The sequence below is a fragment of the Nothobranchius furzeri genome, chromosome 7 (genome assembly GCF_043380555.1).
Source record: "Nothobranchius furzeri strain GRZ-AD chromosome 7, NfurGRZ-RIMD1, whole genome shotgun sequence".
Taxonomy (NCBI): domain Eukaryota; kingdom Metazoa; phylum Chordata; class Actinopteri; order Cyprinodontiformes; family Nothobranchiidae; genus Nothobranchius; species Nothobranchius furzeri.
Window position 1 is genome coordinate 66520831 of NC_091747.1, and position 9782 is coordinate 66530612.

General features: G+C 51.1%; 1 protein-coding gene across 5 annotated transcripts in view; it reads right to left on the reverse strand.

Annotated features, from left to right (window-relative positions):
• myom2a (myomesin 2a) overlaps positions 1–9540 on the reverse strand; it is a 35810-nt gene extending 26270 nt beyond the window's left edge. For 2 of the 5 annotated variants that reach the window (XM_054751891.2, XM_070553586.1), the window contains exons 1-10: positions 8731–8885; positions 8122–8250; positions 7342–7434; positions 5494–5629; positions 4801–4955; positions 4130–4222; positions 2046–2134; positions 1934–1972; positions 1234–1398; positions 974–1135 (exon numbers count right to left, since the gene is read on the reverse strand). In XM_054751891.2, coding sequence (XP_054607866.2) covers positions 974–1135; positions 1234–1398; positions 1934–1972; positions 2046–2134; positions 4130–4222; positions 4801–4955; positions 5494–5629; positions 7342–7434; positions 8122–8228 — 1039 coding nt within the window. In that variant the 5' untranslated portion in view covers positions 8229–8250; positions 8731–8885. Of the gene's footprint in view, positions 1–973; positions 1136–1233; positions 1399–1933; positions 1973–2045; positions 2135–4129; positions 4223–4800; positions 4956–5493; positions 5630–7341; positions 7435–8121; positions 8251–8361; positions 8550–8730; positions 8902–9359 lie in introns of those variants that run through there. The other 3 variants (XM_070553587.1, XM_070553589.1, XM_070553588.1) reach the window with 3 other exon arrangements.
• Positions 9541–9782: the final 242 nt, after the last annotated feature.

The following is a 9782-nucleotide window of genomic DNA, read 5'->3' on the forward strand; positions in this document are numbered from 1 at the left end:
AAAAGTGGCGAGCCTTTGGTTTAGACAGACTACTGGCCGTGTGTAAGGGCCGCAGGGAAATAAACCTGGAATATTCCTAAATGCCTCTCCATGGGAGGAGCTGACTCCACCCCTCAGACCTGAGACAGGTGGAGCCCCCTTGGGTGGGGCCCATAGAAGACGGCATTTACAAAAGCTAGCTTACAGACTTTAGCTTGTGTTCTCCCCGCTGCTGCCTAACCCCAATCCTGCTCACCGATGTCAGCACGTTGCCGACTTTGCCAGAATTCATCCCGCTGGATTCATAACGAGATGAACGTAATCCACCGGAGCTGATAAAACCCTACCGGTGTCTGACGCTGGCGGGGTCAGCGGGGTCACACCGGGGCGAGACAACACGTCTCGTAAAGTCTGCACCAAAGTTATATTAAAGAAGACGAGTCGCTCTTTGAGTATTTAAACCCTCCCAGTTCTGTGTTCCTTGTCTGTCCTTCGTTTCAGAGTCTGCGTGCTTCCCATTAAAGAACCTCCTAAACGTCCCCATCGGCCTGCAGGTGGATCCTCACCACCTCCAGTCGACTCACCTGCACACGGGACACAACTAAAGAACGCAATAAAAGGCTAGAAACTGGAAACTTTATTAGAGTTTCAGCGTGTGTAAACGGTCTTTCAGGGTGAAGGGGGCGGTCCCTTGAGCTGCATGACATCATTTGGGTCAATAAGTGGAGAAGCTCCGATACCTGGGGGACTCGGAGTAGAACCACTGCTCCCACAGTAAGGGGAGTGGGGGGCAGGCTATGCTCACTTCCCTTACTGTGACATCACAAACAGGAACTTGATGAAACAGCTTGTTTTGGGAAACAGCTGCTAAAAAGCGATGGACAGGTTCTTGGCAGTGTTTCTGGAGGCAGTAGAGACCCACATGACCCGTTTTTGAGTGGTGGTTTGGGTCAGTAATACATATTTATGGCGTAAGAGCTAACGTTAGCCCTACCTGAGACAAACAGGTAGGCGCTGTGCTCGGCGGTGCCATCTTTAGTAAAGATACGAAAGGTGTAGAGGCCCTCGTCATCCTTGGCCAGATGAGGCAGAGTGAGACAAGCTGCACCTCCACCCACGGACATCTCTGCCAGCTTACTGGGTTTCAGAAGTTTATCTGTCGGAAGATGGAAGAAGCAGTGAAGACCAGAATTCCAATCAAACATATTTATCGGGTAGGAGTTGTGGACAGCACTAAACAAAAAGATGTCTAACCATCTCTGTACCACTGGGTGAAGGGCGGCACGTTGGGGAGGTCTGGAACAACCACCATGGTACACACCAGTCTGATGGAGCTGCCCTCCACTCCAAAACTAACCGGGAACCGCTCCAGCAGGGACACCTCCAGTTTACTGGGATGGATCTCAGACAGATGGGGCACTGGAAAACAACAGGTAGAGCACCATCAGCCACTGTGGTTTTACTTCGTATCCATGGTAACTGCAGCTGCTAGAAAGATGGAGGTGATGGGAAGAAACCATATCACCGAGATAAATTACGCATTTGCAGACCGAGCTGATTCAGCAGAGCACGCTCAGTCCAGTCTGACTTCATGACGTCAGTAGCAGAGCTGATTGGCCGACGCAGTCCAGGGCCCCTTTTCAGCAGGTTTCAGGTGCTCCTCTGCTCCGACACACCTGGCTTTACTCAGCAGGCTTCTGCAGGAGATTCAGCTACTGAGTCAGGTGTGTTGGAGCTGGAAGCGACCCCACCAAGCTGGTTAGGAGCCCTGGATGACCCAACCTGGGTGGGAGGCCCTGGCCCGAGTGGAGAGAAGTCATGACTGAACCGAAGCTGAAATGCTGGATATTTCTAAATGGACCAATGAGAGCGCTGTGCTTATGTGGCTGTGTGTGAATGTTCACCAAGGACAAAGCGCTGGCTTGTTTTGGACCTAACTGTTCCCCTTACTTACCCAGACCAAGCTGGCAGGACTCTGCAGCTCCGGACGCTCCTGCGTGGGACACAAACACACACTTACAAAGAGCAGCAACGTCTCCGTGAGAGCGAGAGTCAGACAGGCTTACTCTTGACGGTAACTGTAGCCTTGCTGGTGACGGTGCCATGCTGGTTGGTTGCCACGGCGCTGTACTCGGCAGTATCACTGACAACACACCTAGAGGATCAGGCAGAGTGGACACCCATCAAACACCCACTGCTGTGAGAGTGTCTCTGACATGCAGTCACGTCAAACCAGTGTTTCAGAACCAGAACCAGTCATCTCTGAGCCCTTATGGGTTCCATTTGGGACTGTTCGGGTCTGGACCTGTGTCTGATCTAATTATTGTGACCGGTACAATGTACAGCTCAACGGCGTCCAGCAACTCAAGCAGCTGTTTGCCTGCTAGCTAACCGTGTCATTAACTTCTGGGCAGTCTCATTCTAGATGGCCGCCTCAACTGAGTGACCTCCGGACCTCTGAGAGTCGGTCCCATCACAAAGTCAAGGTGAGATCTTACTTCTAATGTTGTGCTCAATGCTATTTTGATCCCCCAAAGCTCTTCTCCACACGATTAGGTCAGGAGTTGAACCCATCCCAGCACAGATCGGGTTTCCCCTGGACACTGATCTGATCTGACATCTGCTGAAGAGGAGCAGGAGGACATGTGACCTCCATCCCCCACAGGACTATTTTAAGACCTGCCGGGGGCTAACGCTAGTGCCACCCCCTCAAGGAGGCAGTCTCACCAACCGTGCCTGAGGCTTCTGGCACTATGAGTGGAAAAGTCATGAGGAAACGGATGTTGTGTAAAACACAGCCGTTCCTATCGTTAACGGTTGCGGGCCTCAGAGAGAAACTCGGAGCACATGCAGCCTCACAAATTCAGAGCTCATCTGATCCAAAGGTCAGCACTTCAACACCAACAGCTGAGGGGTCTTGTGGGGCCGGGCTGCAAACCTGAGACGTCAGGGAGAGGAGCGGTGGAGGAACGCCAGCTCCGTCCCTGCAGACGGACTTTACGACAGCAGAACGAAACCTTCTCCAGAAGCATACATCTCCACCGAGAGCACTGACTTCCACCTCTAACCTCGACAATTATCCTGAGCTCAGATCTCTAAGGTCTGCAGAGGAAACTCACCTCAGCCGCTCGTGTCCACCATCTTATGGAGCATGTTCTTTTAGGAGAGGGTTGGAACGAAGACCAACCCGTAAACCAGAAGCGTCCCTGTCTGGCATAGCGCCAGCTCACCCCCGATCCACCGGTATATCTGCCCCCTCACCCTCACTCGTGAGCGAGACCCCGAGATGCCGAACTCCTCCACTCAAGGTGGGAGCTCGCCCCAACCCCAGGTTGGTAAATCCACCTTCATCTGATGGAGGGCGACTCAAAGAGCCTCCAGTTACAAGCTAACAGAACCAGAGTACACAGCAAAGAACAGTGGCTCACAGTTAGTGCACCCCCCCTCCCCGTGGGGATGTGTCAGGAGGGACGCGAGAGGATGGAGGATCCATCATCATTTAGCATCTTTACGTGCGTGAATGATAATCCAGCCACTAGGTGGCGGCAGCGCTCAACAGCAGCAGCCTACAGATGCACCAGAGCACCGAGCTGACTTCAGCAGAGGCAGCGAGAGGAAACCCACAGATACGACAACGCCTCCAGAGCCGCTGGATTAGCCCCGAAAACGGCCACAAATGAGGAAACGCCTCTGCTGCAGCTGGCGGAGCTACGTGCTATTCCCAGTCCAGCAGCAGCACACGGGCCCGTTCTGGTTAAAGACAACCAACTGGGTGGTGACAATAGTCTAGAGGACTACTGGGGTCACTGGAGCTAGGTTTGGGCTCAGACCCATGTCCCAGCAGAACCCAGCATGAAGGGTCCGGACCAAGGTGGGGCCGTCCCAGACATCCATCCATCGTCTGAACCCGCTTTGTCCATGTAGGGTCGCGGGGGGGCTGGTGCCTATCTCCAGCGGTCGATGGGCAATCAGGCGGGGCACACCCTGGACAGAGAGCCAGTCCGTCGCAGGGCAAGCCGTCCCAGACATGACAACTTCAAATTCTCATGTTCCTATAACCTAACGGTAGCGTTCACCTTTTCATTGACTGAACATGTTTTCATTGTTTAATAGTGGTTGGGTCAGGGCCAGAGTGTTGTGGGTTAAGTACCTGCTAATGATCAAACTGTGGACTCCATACTTGTTCTCTATCTTGTACTTTCCTGGAGTGTTGGGTGGGTCGATGGGCACGCCTCCTTTGTACCTGCAAACAATCCAGTTCAGCCAACAGCGGTCCACCATTCCCACTAGCCCCGAAGTCTAGACCAACCGCATCAGCAGCTAAAGATTTACGCTGCAGGTGGGTCTAGCCCCGCCCCCGAGCTTCAGCAGGTCTACCATTGGCCTGAACAGCTTTGAGTCTGGCCAGTCACAGCACTCTGTGTGTTGGCTGGGTTTAAGGCTAGAGCTGTGATGCAGAAAAACTACAAAGATGGCGCTCATTAGAAACGGCTTTGGCATCAACTTTGGACATTTCAGACTTGGGCTTTTCTTACGTCTGTTATTTAGAAACAGGACGTGGTCGTGTCTTGTTCAGCGCATGGCGGACCACCAGGACCTCCGTAGCGGTGAGTCGTGACACTGCTGTGGTGCAGCGCTGTCTGGCACATGCAGACCAGACTACACACATGTAGGACAGCTTGCCAGGCTGGATTTACACACCGTTTGTAATAATCACCACGTTATGTGTCCAAACAACAGCTAATGTTGGAACTGGGTGGTGTTACACCATCTGACAGCTGCTGCTTCAGACCTAAAGCTCTAACATGTGTGCTTTCTGACCACTGGACGATAGGTCTCGGGTTGCCCTCCACAGTGCAAAACAGCTTGACTGGGGTCTTCTCCCACACCGTGTGAGGCCTCAGGGCCACCAGAAAGTCTGGCATCTTGGGAAGTCCCTCCAGCAGATCCACCCTCTTGGCCATCATATCCTTAACCTGCAGAGAGAGGGAGGTTCAGGTTGGGACCGAACGGAGCCGGAGTTCTGGAGCAAGCAACGCCTCCTCATGAAGTTTACCACCTATGAGTTTGTCTGCATCAGATAATAAATGTTTTATTCTGTCATAAATCTAATCATTAATGAAAGCAGAAGCCTGCATGATGGGTTTTACAGAGGAAACCAACCCTAGACTACAACAGGAGCTGGCAGGAGAACCCACAAGCTCCCAGCAGAAAGAGGGTTGCTTGGTTTAAGGCTAACTAAAACCAGACTTTGTGTTCCAGGGAGGTGAGAAACGCCTGAGCATGCATTACAAAAGACCGCATGACCGGAGAAACAAGCGTTCAGGTTGGTGAGAACTGAACTGTTCAGCGATGCAGTCTCCACCAATCTGAGTCTCATTTACAACAAATGAACTTAGGGAGAATGTTTCAGCCTGGACCTTTAGAGTAATAGATTACTGCTAAAGCAGAGCTCCTGAGATACATCAGAACAACCAGAGCTCTACCTCATCTTACGTCTCGTTGGCTCCTCACCTCTTTCTGGATGGCGAGGCTGTCCACCTGAGCTTTGGTCGCCATCCTCATCCTGTGAAGCTCCTCCTGGATAACGGCAAGTCCTCTTCCAACATTTGAGCTCACTCTCTGGTATTCTTCAGTTTCCTCAGCAGTCCTAAAACACGACAACCAAGTAACGGTCACTGACTTGGACTGGAGCGGCGGCTGAGCTAAGCTGCACACATGCAGCTCAGCGCGTCGGAAATGTGGGAATTTAGCAGCTTTGCCTCAAGAATGAAGATGTTGCAGCACCACTGCGGTGGCAGCTCTAACAGCTCTTCCTGACCATCACAACAACGTTCCTCATCCTCAGTCACTGAGAACGAACTCCAGCATTCATCAGGTCACAGACACGTTAGCAGTCACACACCCACTCACAAGTAGGGAGGCATGTTTCAGTGGGAGAAAGGCTGCAGCCAGGATTCAAACCTGCAACCATCTCGCTGTGAGGCAACCACCATGCAGCTCCTTGTTGGAGCTGGTGACCACGTCATACGGTCACCTCCCTCTTTAGGTTTTAGCCACGCCTTCTGCTCTCTCAGCTGCTCCATCCCTTCAGGTCGGCTGAGCCGTTGCCAGCGCCTGAACGGTGTCCTTCTGGCCCATGACTACCGGCTAACCGGATGTTCTCGCTGATGACATCGCCGAGGAGCTCGACAGTTAGAGCAACATGGCCGACACTTTTGCGTGAGTGTTTTCCACCAGCATCAGCTGTTGCAGAGCGGAGCGCGTGGATGAAGATGTGCTTGTTGAGGACAGGGTTACGTCGGTTATACGGACCTGGTTTATGTTTCAGGAGTTGTATTAGCGTTATTAGCTCGTTAGCGCTAATTCCCTTAAACACCGTTGGTTTTTGACCCACTTGATGAACACACAGGCTTCTGAGCTTCTTGGGCTGTGGTTTAGCTAGTCCCGTTAAGCTAAACAGATCTAGTCTGAAACCAGCTCCTCCCTCTCTCTGGCTCTGTGCTGCCAGAGCGCACCGCGGTGGCTCGGACCGCCACGGATCACCTGATCTGACCCTAACCCTAACCCTAAACCTCCCACCTTACTGTTGACGTAAAACGCAGCAGAGCATCATTTTACCTGCAGGTATTTCCTCCTGAAGTAAAACGTACAGACGAGCAAAAGAACAGCAGGAAAAGGAAGAAACATAAACATTTTCACTTTCAGACTATGTAGCATTTAGTGTTTCATTTAAAATATCTCCTTTTGTGGCATCCTTTGGAAAAAGAACCTCAACATAACACTATTTGAGGTATTTAGTGTTTTTTAACTAAATTTGAACATTAAATGTAATTAAAATGGTATTTTATACTCGTTAGAATGATTAGTTCTGCCCTTCGACGTCTGGTACGGGATCATTTAGACACGTGGAAACAGAGAAGAAGAATATATCCTCATGTGCTTCAGAATTTATCACCCTTTCTCAGGCCCCGCCCCTCCCCATCCAGGAGGTCTCCCTCCTCCTCTGGACTGAAAACACTAACACCCAGTCTCTCCGTGTAGCTAGCACAGAGTTTAGTTCTTAAGAAGTGATTTCTCTCTTATCGAGTCTAGAGTTTAAATGCCTACAACCCAAACATGCCTTTTCCTGTGTGAGAGGAACAGGCTCCCTGCCCCTGGTTGGAGTTCATCTCCTGTGGCTCTCAGAAACTGAGCCAGGATGTGACCGTGATGTCACAGACTGCCTGATGAACCACCACCAGTCCCAAAATGATCCGATTACTCCTTCAAACTGGCGCCATTCCAACATTAAAACCATCTGATGGAGGGCCAGGGCAGTGAGTACAACCAAGATGCTAACCGCTAGCAGCTAAAACTCACCTCTGCCTGAAGACTGGCACAGTGTAGGCTGGTTGTGCCATATCCGCGGTGGCCTGAGCCTGCACCTGGCTCACTGATCTGGAGCTTGATTTGCTGTGGAGGAGAGAGAAGTTTTGGTTTTACACGACCCACCGGTGTCCCGTGCTACCCTGCAGCTAAACAGCAACCATCAACAATCCTGTTAAACCGTTTTACAAACAGAAAATCAGCTTTGAGTGACTTCTCACACATGCAGGTTGCCTGTAGGAAGGTTCTTATTGGACGATACGCATTATTAAGATCACTGCTAAAGGCTGACGGTGGATAATAAATCCACTTATTTTAAGAACTAGTGAATGGTACTCAGTTATGATCCAGATGTTTTCTTAGAAACCAAGCAGGACATCCGAAGCTCTCCTACAGCAGTGACTTACCTGGGCGGCGCAGCATTAAACAGGTGATGGCCGTAACCCGGGGGGGGGGGGGGGGGGGGGGGCATGCAGTGATGCACAGACATGTCCCTCTTCAGCTAAAGCAGCAGAGCTCTGGCTCGGGCTTGGCTCTGAGCTTCTGTTACTATTGTTTTATCAGGACACTAAACGCAGTAATAACACACAGATGCAGTGTGATAAATCCTCTGTACTGAACAGTAAATCCTGCCTGATTCTTCTTTTCACACACCAGGTGGGAACACCCTCCTCCTAACTCTAATGAGACGATTTGAGACAAACGGACGAAGAGCCGGAAAGCAGAGCGCCACCTGCAGACCTGGGTTAGAAGCAGCAGCAGCAGGGACTTTACCTTTCTGTCTGCTGCGTGACAACGTGTTTACTGTGATGATAGGCAAAATCGGTTTGAACTTGGCCCACGTGCGTCTTCTTATACCACGGCGTGACTTTGGAGGCCATGATGGGGACGCGTCAAGGAGACCTGACCGGGAGCACCAGGGGAGGGGGGTCACCAAGCATCGTGTTAACGCACTCCATCATTACGGACGTTGTGCACATTACAGCAAACAGACACAATGAACCGTTCACTAACATGCTGGGTCTCCTGAGGCTTCCAGAACCAGCCTGTTACCGAGCTCAGCCACCTACAGGTAGCTCACACTCCTGCTGCTCTCAACCTGAAGACACGGCCCTGGAGCAGAATCCACTCTCTCTCAGCTTTGAGGGAAATAACTGCACGCTTCTCGTTTCATCTAACACATTTCTACAGGCGGAGTAGAGGGTTAGGGTTAGGAGCCGGTGACCTCCTGGTGTCCTGCTCTGAGATCCCAGATAGGTCCTTTCACTTAGCGACACATCTTCATGTCCCCAACATGACACCAGATAACTTGTCCTCCTACTCTGAGCCTCCCCTCAACACTACGGCAACATTAAAAAGTAAATCTTCACAAAGGCGACTTACCCTGAGAGATGACAGCAGCACGAAGCGGAGGCAGACCAGCCTGATGCCGCTCCAGAAGCACTTGCTGATGGTAACAAAAATATTCTCCTCTCGTCTGAGGAATGCTGATCCCCTTCCACCCCATGTATGGCTGCACTTAAGACTATTTATAGCAATCGGCCCCAATTTTCCTTCTCATTCCTGGGATTGGAGACAATGAGCACAAAACAGTGCTTGCAAAATAAAAGCATTACGTCCAGGTATGACCCCCCCCCCCCCCCCGAAACTCCTGTAGAAGGTTGTTTAATAATAATAATAATGAATTTAACCTTTATATTGGGAGTTCTCAAAGGGCTGCATGTGATAAAAACCCGGGTGAGACTTTAAAAGAAGCAGTTCAAGGATAAAAAGGTAAAAGGTTAAAACTCTGGCCCCGCCTACGCCTGGACGTAAACCGGATGTTTACCGAGCAACGGGGCCGTAACGGTTCAAACAACCGGGCTGGAACTGCAAAAGTAAACGTGGACGGATGTTTTAGTTAGTTGGTTTAGAAGGATTAGTAAACACGTCTGACTAAACATCGATGTTGGAGCAGGAAACAGTTTTTAGATCATCTCAGGCACATCCTCACACTCAGAGCCCACGGAGACCTTTTTAGGTTCCTTCAGACAGCCCGTCCTCCTCGGCTCAACTTCTGCAAGCAGTGATGAGGTTATTTTTAACAGCGAGTCCTGTGTTACAGTCACACCCCGGTCTCAGACTGCACCAGAGCCGCTGCAGCTACACGTAGATACACATGGAGAAGCAACAGAACCAGTGTGGCCCTGGAGGCCTGATGCTGGTCCGCTGTCACGTACTGGAACGCCCTTCTCTGTGGAGGACCCCCGGTTCTTCCCCACGATCTGGATCCGAAGGAATGAAGCACAACGGCTTAACCATCCACAGAAGCTCCTCAGTCTGTTCCTTCCTGAATTACCTACACCTTCATTCAGACACAAACAGCCACATGACTCCTGACAGCTGTTACTGCGGTCCCAACGTACTGTTGTGATGTCACCCAGAAGGACCAGGGG